This window comes from Haemaphysalis longicornis, unplaced genomic scaffold (assembly GCF_048455015.1).
Source record: "Haemaphysalis longicornis isolate Haplotype H1 unplaced genomic scaffold, Haemaphysalis longicornis Haplotype H1 scaffold_80, whole genome shotgun sequence".
NCBI lineage: Eukaryota > Metazoa > Arthropoda > Arachnida > Ixodida > Ixodidae > Haemaphysalis > Haemaphysalis longicornis.
The window spans coordinates 1,125,027-1,135,070 of NW_027526446.1; the positions used below are offsets into that span (position 1 = coordinate 1,125,027).

The following is a 10,044-nucleotide window of genomic DNA, read 5'->3' on the forward strand; positions in this document are numbered from 1 at the left end:
GCATGAGATTTCGGTGCACGTTAAAGATACCCAGGTAGTTAAAATTAATCCGGAGCCCTCCACTACGGCGCGCCTCATCGCCTGCGTTCCGTCGGCGCGTTAAACCCTACAATCAATCTTACTCAACATAATGGTTGATTCCGAGCAAACAAACATTCCGAGCGCAATTGTCGAAGCATCCTCTGCAATTTCCAACTGATCTTACTAAATAAAATCGGCAAACCTAAGGTGGCTCAAGTATTCTCCATTTAGTCACACCCTCCGCCTCCCCCCCCTTTTTTTCTTATGGGTGGAAATTCATTTTTTAGTCGCACATCTGTACCCCGTGACTGTGTGAGCAGCAGCTGTTACAGTGAGCGTCCAGCAGAGTGGCGCAGTGGAAGCGTGCTGGGCCCATAACCCAGAGGTCCGTGGATCGAAACCACGCTCTGCTATGTTTTTCTCTTTTTTGTTTGCGGGTGGAATTTAATTTTTTAGTCGCACATCTGTACCCCGTGACTGTGTGAGCAGCAGCTGTTACAGTGAGCGTCCAGCAGAGTGGCGCAGTCATTCTACTTCCGGCCACCGTAGTGAAAGGACGTAGGGTCATGTGCTCCCAAGGGGCGGCAATTGCGGCGCAGCCTAGCCGCGGAAACAGGATTGACGCGAATGATAACGAAGAGTATCAGATTATTTTGCCATCTCTGCCTACCGGGCGTATCGTTTTAAACACAGTTTTTCTTCATGGTGACGTGCGCGCTCGACCTTTTCGAGTAGAAGATTTCAGGGACACGCTGGCCAAGTCTGGTATGCTTTCCGAGGTAGTTGCCTTGGGGGCATATCAGATAAACCACATCTGGGCGGTGACGTTTAACAGCCCCGAAGCGACGAAAAAGATGCTTGCGACCGGCGAACTGCAAGTGAAGGGACGGCGCTGCCTGGTCATCGACCCGCAGGACCAAGAGGTGAAATTGAAACTTCACTGGCTGTTGTACGGTGTTGCGGACGAAGACATTCGGGCGGCGTTTGCGGCATATGGCAAAGTTAGCGAAGTCACCCGGGAACGCTGGCGAGTACAAGGTGTGCACGACAAAGGTTCCACCACCCGCACCGTGCTCCTCAAGCTGAAGGCCGGACTGAAGGTTGACGACTTGCCCCACCAAATTCGTGTGGCAGGTGAACTGGCTCTCGTTGTGGCCCCCGGTCGTCCCATGCAGTGCCTGCGCTGTCACACCGCCGGCCACGTACGGAGGGACTGCCAGGTGCCGCGCTGCTCCCGATGCCGGCGGTTCGGACACCGAGACGAGCAATGCGTCAAGACGTACGCGAATGTGACCGGGTCCACAGAGAGAGAGGATTCGATCGAGTTGCTTATGGACACAGCGGAAGCTGAGGAAGCAGCGAAAGGTGTGGGGGAGCATTCGACGGTGGAGGCGTCGACTGCTCCAGGTGGACCCAGCGGTGACGGTCTCAAGGACCCAGGCAACGGCCGGCAACCGACAGAGGCGTTCCCACCTTTGCCTGTCCAACAGGCGGAAGGCGGTGTTGACGCCCCCTCTGTGGAAGTCACAACGGATGCAACTGAGCCATACGAGATGGAAACGAACGTCGCCTCTCCTGCTAGCAGCGTCAACGCGACCGCCAAGCGGTCCCACGAAGAGGCCGGCCACAAGGAGGGGGTGGAAGAAGGTGGCACCGGAGAGCCGCCGCAAAAGGCGGCAGTCGCGCGGCGGTCGTCCCTGCGACTACGGCCGAAAGTTCAGGCCGACCACAAACAGCCGGATACAACGCCGGGACAACTACAGCCTCCGGGAGGCCCAACAGCGGACGGACACGCCTAGCGACGGCGTGACGAGAACGGTAAGCACCATGCTCCCGGCCTCCACACCTCGTCTTTGTTTAAATGCCTACTGAAGCTCAGTTGACCTTTGCTACGCTTAACGTTCGAGGGCTCTCAGCAAAAAAGAAGCAAAGTCAGGTGCACCGCCTACTTACTGAGCAGGATTTAGACGTGGTGGCATTGCAGGAGACGAAAGTTGAAGGGGAGGATGAGACCGGGAGCATGGTGCAGCGCTTCACGGCCAGGTATTTTGCGTGTGTCAGTCATGCTGTAGGAAACTCTGCAGGCTGTGTGCTTTTTCTGAAAAAGCATTCAGGCCTGGAGGTTGAAAGTGTTCGATCGTGTGTTTTTGGTCGTTTCGTTGTGTGTGATTTCGCGTTGAATAACGTTGAATGGCGTGTGATTTGTCTGTATGCACCGAACGCGAGAGAGGATAGGCAGAATTTCTTTCGCACTCTACGTCAATACCTCACTAACGAGAGGCAAATTATAATGATGGGAGATTTCAACTGTGTGTTATCCCCGCAAGACAAGACAAGCAGCAGTCCTTACAAGGACGCAAGTACGGACTTGCTGGCCGAACTTATCGACGAGTTTGGGCTGGTAGATGTGGCAAAATGCCTTGAGAACGGTCGAGACGTGCGCTTCACCCACTTTCAGGGAACGAGTCACGCGCGGCTTGACAGATTTTATGTGTCGCTTGAATTAATCCCCAAATGCCAATCATATAGTGTACATCCAGTATCATTTTCAGATCACTGCCTTGTTAAATGTAGCGTCGGGCCCAGAAAACAAAAAACGACCTTTTCGTGGGACCTCTGGAAATTAAACGCTAAACTTTTAAAGGACGAAATCTTCACCGACACAGTTAAGGAAAAAATTGAAGAATTTAAAAACGAGGATAATAAAATCGGAGAACAATGGGAATTATTCAAAGAAGCAATTAAAGTTAAAGCCATCGAAAGATCAAGCTGCATAAGATACGAGGAAAAAATGAAAGAAGGGATGCTACGTCACACTCTACAAAGATTAACTATAGAGGAAGGGAAAACACCAGGTGTGTTTAAAGATGACATAGGGAAACTGAAACATCAACTTGAGTTAATGGACGAAGAATGCTATCGCGGAGCGCTCGTTCGTGCGAGAGCTGAGCGATTAGCGATGGGGGAAACGCCCACCAAACGGGCGCTTGGAATTGAAAAAGCACGTGTTCGACAAAACACGATAGATAAAATCGAATGGGAAGGACGCACGTCAAGCAAAAAAGAGGACATCCACCAGTTTTTCTTTGAATATTACCAACAGTTATTCGCGTATCGGCCCTGTAATCTAGAAACCTTTCGAAGGGAGTATCTCAGCTGCATGCCAATTCTTGAGGACGAAACAAAAGACAGTTTGGAACAACCCATATCTGTTGAAGAAGTGAAGGCAGCTATAGATAATTTAAACCCTGGAAAGTCGCCCGGCCCAGACGGGCTAAGTGCGGCCTTCTATAAGCATTTCAAAGCCGAGGTTTCACCAATTTTAACGGCAATGTTTAATGAGGCATTCCGAATGAAAACCCTTCCACCATCGTATGCATCATCGCACACAGTTTTGATACCTAAAACAGAGGAAACTGAAAAATTAAAGTCTGTCACTTCATACCGACCAATAGCGTTGACCAACGTAGACTGCAAGGTTTTTATGAAGGTGCTCGCGCAAAGGCTGCAAACAGTTATCACAACCCTTGTTGGACCGCACCAGACGTGCGGCATCAAAGGACGCACAATCACAACAAACATACACACCGCGCGGTGTGTACTCGAGTGTTGTGACGCCACTGGAGATGCCGTTGCACTTCTTCAACTAGACCTTCAAAAGGCATTTGATTGCGTCTCACACGATATTCTGCTCTCTATTTTGGACCACATCAAAGTGGGAGCCGTCATTAGAGACGGAGTGACCCTGGCGTACCACAAGTGTACGACGCGGTTAATTATAAACAAGTCACTGGGAGCGCCCATTAACGTGCAACGTTCGGTACGCCAGGGCTGCCCACTCAGCCCATTGCTTTTTTGCATATACATTGAAATGTTGTGTTTAACTATTATAAAGAACGATCAGATCCGAGGTTTCCGTTTACATACGCGTGAAGTGAAACTTCTTGCCTATGCGGACGATGTCGCGGTGTTTTGTCACAACAAGGAAAGTGTCGTTCACGTAGTCGAAATCGTGAAAAGGTTCGGCGTTGTCACAGGAAGCCTGGTGAACTGGGGAAAGTGTGTCGGGTTCTGGCACGGCGATTGGCCAACAACCCCAGAGTTTTTTGCCAACATCAATTGGGTTACTCATCCCGTCAAGTACTTGGGCACTCCACTGGAGTATTATAGAGACAGTGAGCCATATTGGCGTGCGCAAGCTCAAGAGCTGCGCGAGAAGGCTGACAATTGGAGGGGCTCTGGTTTATCCATGTTCGCAAGGGCAAACGTATGCAACGTATTTCTTGTCAGCAAATTGTGGTACGTGATGCAAGTTCTACATTGTTCGCGAGTGAATGTGCAGAAACTTCACCGCGTGTTCGCGGTGTTTGTTTGGGCCTCAAGTTGGGAGAGAAGTAGCCGAACAAATCTTTTCAGGCGAGTTCAGGAAGGTGGGCTAGGGCTGACCCACTTGTTCGTGCGACAGCTTGTTAACAGGTTTTTATTTTTTCGCGATGTACGCGATCCTTTTTTGAGGACTGTCTGTCAGTTGCGGCTCGGGCGAGTTCTGCCCAATTTTGTTGTGACGAGCGGCCGCATGAGTGGTGGTCTCCATGGCTATTTAAAGGAAGTAGTCGACGCGGTGAGGTTTCTGAGCGTGCGTTTTTCAAAAGAGTATTTGAGTACTGTTACACGGAGGAAATTGTATAATGATGTATGTAGCGTTATCCTTCCTGTTCCTATGTACCGAGCCTTATACGCTGGAGGCCCTGGGCAAAACGTTCTTAAGCGCGTGAAGAAAATGTTAGTACCGTCAGGGGTGAAGTCTTTCTTTTTTAAACTTCACACCAACACATTAACCACAAAGACATGGATGGAAGAAAGGGGCCTGTTTGTTCCGTGGGGTACGCACTGTACACTGTGTAAAAAGCCAGAAACAGTAGATCACGTGTTCTTACACTGTTGGGAAGGTGTTTTCTTCTGGGACGTTCTTCAGAGGACTATGCGCAAGGAGCTCCCCCTGAGCCCACACGGAATCCGTTACCTGGCAGTGGATGACGATGACGGTATGCCATTGGACATGATAATGTTGTTGGGCCTCCAGAGTATTTGGCGAGCACGCTCGGCTTATGTCTACAGCGATGTAGACGCTCGGTCGTCGCGGGTGTATTTCGGGGAATATATTTCAAGGTATATAGAAGAACAGAAATTGCATGAATGTGTGCCGGAATGGCTTTCAAGTGTCGAGCCACTGGCAACGTTAAAACCCTTTTAAATGACAACGCCAGCCCTGGTCGGGTTGGTGGCGGTTTTTTTTCTTTTTTTTTCAGTTTAGTGTCATTCATGTGTTGAACCCTGCATGTATTATGTTGTAAAGTGCAAACCTGGCAATGAAAAAAAAAAAAAAAAAAAAAAAAAAAAAAAAAAAGCAGAGTGGCGCAGTGGAAGCGTGCTGGGCCCATAACCCAGAGGTCCGTGGATCGAAACCACGCTCTGCTATGTTTTTCTCTTTTTTGTTTGCGGGTGGAATTTAATTTTTTAGTCGCACATCTGTACCCCGTGACTGTGTGAGCAGCAGCTGTTACAGTGAGCGTCCAGCAGAGTGGCGCAGTGGAAGCGTGCTGGGCCCATAACCCAGAGGTCCGTGGATCGAAACCACGCTCTGCTATGTTTTTCTCTTTTTTGTTTGCGGGTGGAATTTAATTTTTTAGTCGCACATCTGTACCCCGTGACTGTGTGAGCAGCAGCTGTTACAGTGAGCGTCCAGCAGAGTGGCGCAGTGTGGTGTCCGCTGTGGAAACAGTGAAGCGGTTTGGTGAGGTCACAGGCAGTGTCGTGAACTGGGGAAAGTGCCTGGGGTTTTGGCACGGTGAATGGATGTCCACTCCTGCTTTTTATGCTAATCTTAACTGGGTCACAACCCCGGTAAAGTACTTGGGAGCCCCCTTAGAATATTATCGCGACAGTGAGCCTTATTGGCGCGGACAGGTGCAGGCACTGAGGGAGAGGGGGGAAAAACTGAAAGCAACTGGTTTGTCAGTGTTTGGGAAAGCCACAACTTGTAATCCCTTTTTTGTTGCAAAGATTTGGTTTGTTATGCAAGTACTGCATTGTTCACGCTTGAATGTCCAGAAGCTACATCGCGTATTTGCTGTTTTTGTTTGGGGGTCCAATTGGGAAAGGAGTAGTAGAACAAACTTGTTTAGAAGAATCAGAGATGGGGGTTTAGGGCTTACGCACCTGTTTGTACGACAACTTGTAAACCGATTTTTGTTTTTGCGCGATATACAAGACCCTTTTCTGCGCACTGTAATTCAAGTTCGACTAATGCGTGCTGTACCCGAATTTGTGGTTTCCTCACGCAGCATGCCTGGGGGTATTTATGGATAGTTTAGAGAGATTGTTTTGTCATACCAATTTTTGCTAGCCCGGTTTTCGATGCAATATTTGGCCAATGTAACGCGGAAAAAATTGTATAAGGATGTGTGCGATGTAGTATTCCCTGTTCCACTGTATAGAGCAATATACTGTGCTGGGCCAAGGCAGGATGTGTTGAAACGAGTGAAGCGAATGGAAGTGTCACCCGGAGCAAAGTCCTTCTTCTTTAAATTACACACTGGTACGCTTTCAGTGGCGACTTGGATGAAGGATAGGGTAATCTCTGTGCCATGGGGAACCGACTGTTCCATTTGCAAACAGCCGGAAACGGTGGAACATGTCTTCCTCCACTGTTGGGCAGCAGTATTTCTGTGGGATGTCCTCCAAAGGACACTTCGAAAGGACTTTCCTCTGAGCCCACATGGCATACGATTCTTGAGCATAGGCAGTGAAGACGGGGTTCCATTTGACATTATCATGTTGCTTGGCCTGCACAGTATTTGGCGTTCGCGAATGGCCTGGCTCAATCGTGATGTAGACGCGCGACCGACGCGACAGATGTTTAGAGAAAGCGTCTCTCTGTTCGTGGAATGTCAAAAAGCAAAGAATACAGTACCTGAGTGGCTGTCAAGGGTTGAACCTCTTACGGCGCTTAGGGAATTTTAAAAGACAACGCCGGCCTATGATGGCACGGCAGCCTCATTGTTAGTTTTACCTCTGTACCTGAAGTGTTTTGTTGTACTGTCGAAGACCGGCAATAAAGAAAAAAAAAAGCAGAGTGGCGCAGTGGAAGCGTGCTGGGCCCATAACCCAGAGGTCCGTGGATCGAAACCACGCTCTGCTATGTTTTTCTCTTTTTTGTTTGCGGGTGGAATTTAATTTTTTAGTCGCACATCTGTACCCCATGACTGTGTGAGCAGCAGCTGTTACAGTGAGCGTCCAGCAGAGTGGCGCAGTGGAAGCGTGCTGGGCCCATAACCCAGAGGCCGTGGATCGAAACCACGCTCTGCTATGTTTTTCTCTTTTTTGTTTGCGGGTGGAATTTAATTTTTTAGTCGCACATCTGTACCCCGTGACTGTGTGAGCAGCAGCTGTTACAGTGATCGTCCAGCAGAGTGGCGCAGTGGAAGCGTGCTGGGCCCATAACCCAGAGGTCCGTGGATCGAAACTACGCTCTGCTATGTTTTTCTCTTTTTTGTTTGCGGGTGGAATTTAATTTTTTAGTCGCACATCTGTACCCCGTGACTGTGTGAGCAGCAGCTGTTAGAGTGATCGTCCAGCAGAGTGGCGCAGTGGAAGCGTGCTGGGCCCATAACCCAGAGGTCCGTGGATCGAAACCACGCTCTGCTATGTTTTTCTCTTTTTTGTTTGCGGGTGGAATTTAATTTTTTAGTCGCACATCTGTACCCCGTGACTGTGTAAGCAGCAGCTGTTACAGTGAGCGTCCAGCAGAGTGGCGCAGTGGAAGCGTGCTGGGCCCATAACCCAGAGGTCCGTGGATCGAAACCACGCTCTGCTATGTTTTTCTCTTTTTTGTTTGCGGGTGGAATTTAATTTTTTAGTCGCACATCTGTACCCCGTGACTGTGTGAGCAGCAGCTGTTAGAGTGATCGTCCAGCAGAGTGGCGCAGTGGAAGCGTGCTGGGCCCATAACCCAGAGGTCCGTGGATCGAAACCACGCTCTGCTATGTTTTTCTCTTTTTTGTTTGCGGGTGGAATTTAATTTTTTAGTCGCACATCTGTACCCCGTGACTGTGTAAGCAGCAGCTGTTACAGTGAGCGTCCAGCAGAGTGGCGCAGTGGAAGCGTGCTGGGCCCATAACCCAGAGGTCCGTGGATCGAAACCACGCTCTGCTATGTTTTTCTCTTTTTTGTTTGCGGGTGGAGTTTAATTTTTTAGTCGCACATCTGTACCCCGTGACTGTGTGAGCAGCAGCTGTTACAGTGAGCGTCCAGCAGAGTGGCGCAGTGGAAGCGTGCTGGGCCCATAACCCAGAGGTCCGTGGATCGAAACCACGCTCTGCTATGTTTTTCTCTTTTTTGTTTGCGGGTGGAATTTAATTTTTTAGTCGCACATCTGTACCCCGTGACTGTGTGAGCAGCAGCTGTTAGAGTGATCGTCCAGCAGAGTGGCGCAGTGGAAGCGTGCTGGGCCCATAACCCAGAGGTCCGTGGATCGAAACCACGCTCTGCTATGTTTTTCTCTTTTTTGTTTGCGGGTGGAATTTAATTTTTTAGTCGCACATCTGTACCCCGTGACTGTGTAAGCAGCAGCTGTTACAGTGAGCGTCCAGCAGAGTGGCGCAGTGGAAGCGTGCTGGGCCCATAACCCAGAGGTCCGTGGATCGAAACCACGCTCTGCTATGTTTTTCTCTTTTTTGTTTGCGGGTGGAATTTAATTTTTTAGTCGCACATCTGTACCCCGTGACTGTGTGAGCAGCAGCTGTTAGAGTGATCGTCCAGCAGAGTGGCGCAGTGGAAGCGTGCTGGGCCCATAACCCAGAGGTCCGTGGATCGAAACCACGCTCTGCTATGTTTTTCTCTTTTTTGTTTGCGGGTGGAATTTAATTTTTTAGTCCCACATCTGTACCCCGTGACTGTGTAAGCAGCAGCTGTTACAGTGAGCGTCCAGCAGAGTGGCGCAGTGGAAGCGTGCTGGGCCCATAACCCAGAGGTCCGTGGATCGAAACCACGCTCTGCTATGTTTTTCTCTTTTTTGTTTGCGGGTGGAATTTAATTTTTTAGTCGCACATCTGTACCCCGTGACTGTGTGAGCAGCAGCTGTTACAGTGAGCGTCCAGCAGAGTGGCGCAGTGGAAGCGTGCTGGGCCCATAACCCAGAGGTCCGTGGATCGAAACCACGCTCTGCTATGTTTTTCTCTTTTTTGTTTGCGGGTGGAATTTAATTTTTTAGTCGCACATCTGTACCCCGTGACTGTGTGAGCAGCAGCTGTTAGAGTGATCGTCCAGCAGAGTGGCGCAGTGGAAGCGTGCTGGGCCCATAACCCAGAGGTCCGTGGATCGAAACCACGCTCTGCTATGTTTTTCTCTTTTTTGTTTGCGGGTGGAATTTAATTTTTTAGTCGCACATCTGTACCCCGTGACTGTGTAAGCAGCAGCTGTTACAGTGAGCGTCCAGCAGAGTGGCGCAGTGGAAGCGTGCTGGGCCCATAACCCAGAGGTCCGTGGATCGAAACCACGCTCTGCTATGTTTTTCTCTTTTTTGTTTGCGGGTGGAATTTAATTTTTTAGTCGCACATCTGTACCCCGTGACTGTGTGAGCAGCAGCTGTTACAGTGAGCGTCCAGCAGAGTGGCGCAGTGGAAGCGTGCTGGGCCCATAACCCAGAGGTCCGTGGATCGAAACCACGCTCTGCTATGTTTTTCTCTTTTTTGTTTGCGGGTGGAATTTAATTTTTTAGTCGCACATCTGTACCCCGTGACTGTGTGAGCAGCAGCTGTTACAGTGAGCGTCCAGCAGAGTGGCGCAGTGGAAGCGTGCTGGGCCCATAACCCAGAGGTCCGTGGATCGAAACCACGCTCTGCTATGTTTTTCTCTTTTTTGTTTGCGGGTGGAATTTAATTTTTTAGTCGCACATCTGTACCCCGTGACTGTGTGAGCAGCAGCTGTTACAGTGAGCGTCCAGCAGAGTGGCGCAGTCATTCT

The 10,044-nt window shown here is 49.8% G+C and overlaps 1 protein-coding gene and 20 non-coding genes across 21 annotated transcripts; all 21 read left to right on the forward strand.

The window, feature by feature from the left end:
• Window positions 1–362: 362 nt before the first annotated feature.
• On the forward strand, window positions 363–434 carry Trnam-cau (transfer RNA methionine (anticodon CAU)). The gene has a single exon. It is a non-coding gene; the product is annotated as a tRNA-Met (tRNA).
• Window positions 435–587: 153 nt separating this feature from the next.
• LOC144150851 (uncharacterized) lies at window positions 588–2,892 on the forward strand. Its single transcript, XM_077682213.1, has one exon. The coding sequence runs from the start codon at window positions 588–590 to the stop codon at window positions 1,818–1,820; it is 1,233 nt and encodes a 410-aa protein (XP_077538339.1). The 3' UTR covers window positions 1,821–2,892.
• A 2,535-nt stretch (window positions 2,893–5,427) lies between these two features.
• On the forward strand, window positions 5,428–5,499 carry Trnam-cau (transfer RNA methionine (anticodon CAU)). The gene has a single exon. It is a non-coding gene; the product is annotated as a tRNA-Met (tRNA).
• Window positions 5,500–5,596: 97 nt separating this feature from the next.
• Trnam-cau (transfer RNA methionine (anticodon CAU)) lies at window positions 5,597–5,668 on the forward strand. Its single transcript has one exon. It is a non-coding gene; the product is annotated as a tRNA-Met (tRNA).
• A 1,482-nt stretch (window positions 5,669–7,150) lies between these two features.
• Trnam-cau (transfer RNA methionine (anticodon CAU)) lies at window positions 7,151–7,222 on the forward strand. Its single transcript has one exon. It is a non-coding gene; the product is annotated as a tRNA-Met (tRNA).
• A 97-nt stretch (window positions 7,223–7,319) lies between these two features.
• On the forward strand, window positions 7,320–7,390 carry Trnam-cau (transfer RNA methionine (anticodon CAU)). The gene has a single exon. It is a non-coding gene; the product is annotated as a tRNA-Met (tRNA).
• A 97-nt stretch (window positions 7,391–7,487) lies between these two features.
• On the forward strand, window positions 7,488–7,559 carry Trnam-cau (transfer RNA methionine (anticodon CAU)). Its single transcript has one exon. It is a non-coding gene; the product is annotated as a tRNA-Met (tRNA).
• A 97-nt stretch (window positions 7,560–7,656) lies between these two features.
• Window positions 7,657–7,728, forward strand: Trnam-cau (transfer RNA methionine (anticodon CAU)). Its single transcript has one exon. It is a non-coding gene; the product is annotated as a tRNA-Met (tRNA).
• A 97-nt stretch (window positions 7,729–7,825) lies between these two features.
• Window positions 7,826–7,897, forward strand: Trnam-cau (transfer RNA methionine (anticodon CAU)). Its single transcript has one exon. It is a non-coding gene; the product is annotated as a tRNA-Met (tRNA).
• Window positions 7,898–7,994: 97 nt separating this feature from the next.
• Window positions 7,995–8,066, forward strand: Trnam-cau (transfer RNA methionine (anticodon CAU)). The gene has a single exon. It is a non-coding gene; the product is annotated as a tRNA-Met (tRNA).
• Window positions 8,067–8,163: 97 nt separating this feature from the next.
• Trnam-cau (transfer RNA methionine (anticodon CAU)) lies at window positions 8,164–8,235 on the forward strand. Its single transcript has one exon. It is a non-coding gene; the product is annotated as a tRNA-Met (tRNA).
• A 97-nt stretch (window positions 8,236–8,332) lies between these two features.
• On the forward strand, window positions 8,333–8,404 carry Trnam-cau (transfer RNA methionine (anticodon CAU)). The gene has a single exon. It is a non-coding gene; the product is annotated as a tRNA-Met (tRNA).
• Window positions 8,405–8,501: 97 nt separating this feature from the next.
• Window positions 8,502–8,573, forward strand: Trnam-cau (transfer RNA methionine (anticodon CAU)). Its single transcript has one exon. It is a non-coding gene; the product is annotated as a tRNA-Met (tRNA).
• Window positions 8,574–8,670: 97 nt separating this feature from the next.
• Trnam-cau (transfer RNA methionine (anticodon CAU)) lies at window positions 8,671–8,742 on the forward strand. Its single transcript has one exon. It is a non-coding gene; the product is annotated as a tRNA-Met (tRNA).
• Window positions 8,743–8,839: 97 nt separating this feature from the next.
• On the forward strand, window positions 8,840–8,911 carry Trnam-cau (transfer RNA methionine (anticodon CAU)). Its single transcript has one exon. It is a non-coding gene; the product is annotated as a tRNA-Met (tRNA).
• Window positions 8,912–9,008: 97 nt separating this feature from the next.
• Trnam-cau (transfer RNA methionine (anticodon CAU)) lies at window positions 9,009–9,080 on the forward strand. The gene has a single exon. It is a non-coding gene; the product is annotated as a tRNA-Met (tRNA).
• Window positions 9,081–9,177: 97 nt separating this feature from the next.
• On the forward strand, window positions 9,178–9,249 carry Trnam-cau (transfer RNA methionine (anticodon CAU)). Its single transcript has one exon. It is a non-coding gene; the product is annotated as a tRNA-Met (tRNA).
• Window positions 9,250–9,346: 97 nt separating this feature from the next.
• Window positions 9,347–9,418, forward strand: Trnam-cau (transfer RNA methionine (anticodon CAU)). Its single transcript has one exon. It is a non-coding gene; the product is annotated as a tRNA-Met (tRNA).
• Window positions 9,419–9,515: 97 nt separating this feature from the next.
• Trnam-cau (transfer RNA methionine (anticodon CAU)) lies at window positions 9,516–9,587 on the forward strand. Its single transcript has one exon. It is a non-coding gene; the product is annotated as a tRNA-Met (tRNA).
• Window positions 9,588–9,684: 97 nt separating this feature from the next.
• On the forward strand, window positions 9,685–9,756 carry Trnam-cau (transfer RNA methionine (anticodon CAU)). The gene has a single exon. It is a non-coding gene; the product is annotated as a tRNA-Met (tRNA).
• Window positions 9,757–9,853: 97 nt separating this feature from the next.
• Trnam-cau (transfer RNA methionine (anticodon CAU)) lies at window positions 9,854–9,925 on the forward strand. Its single transcript has one exon. It is a non-coding gene; the product is annotated as a tRNA-Met (tRNA).
• Window positions 9,926–10,044: the final 119 nt, after the last annotated feature.

Bases quoted from the DNA above. Each gene is read 5' to 3' on its own strand.
- LOC144150851 (XM_077682213.1), top strand. From the start codon at position 588: ATGTGCTCCCAAGGGGCGGCAATTGCGGCGCAGCCTAGCCGCGGAAAC.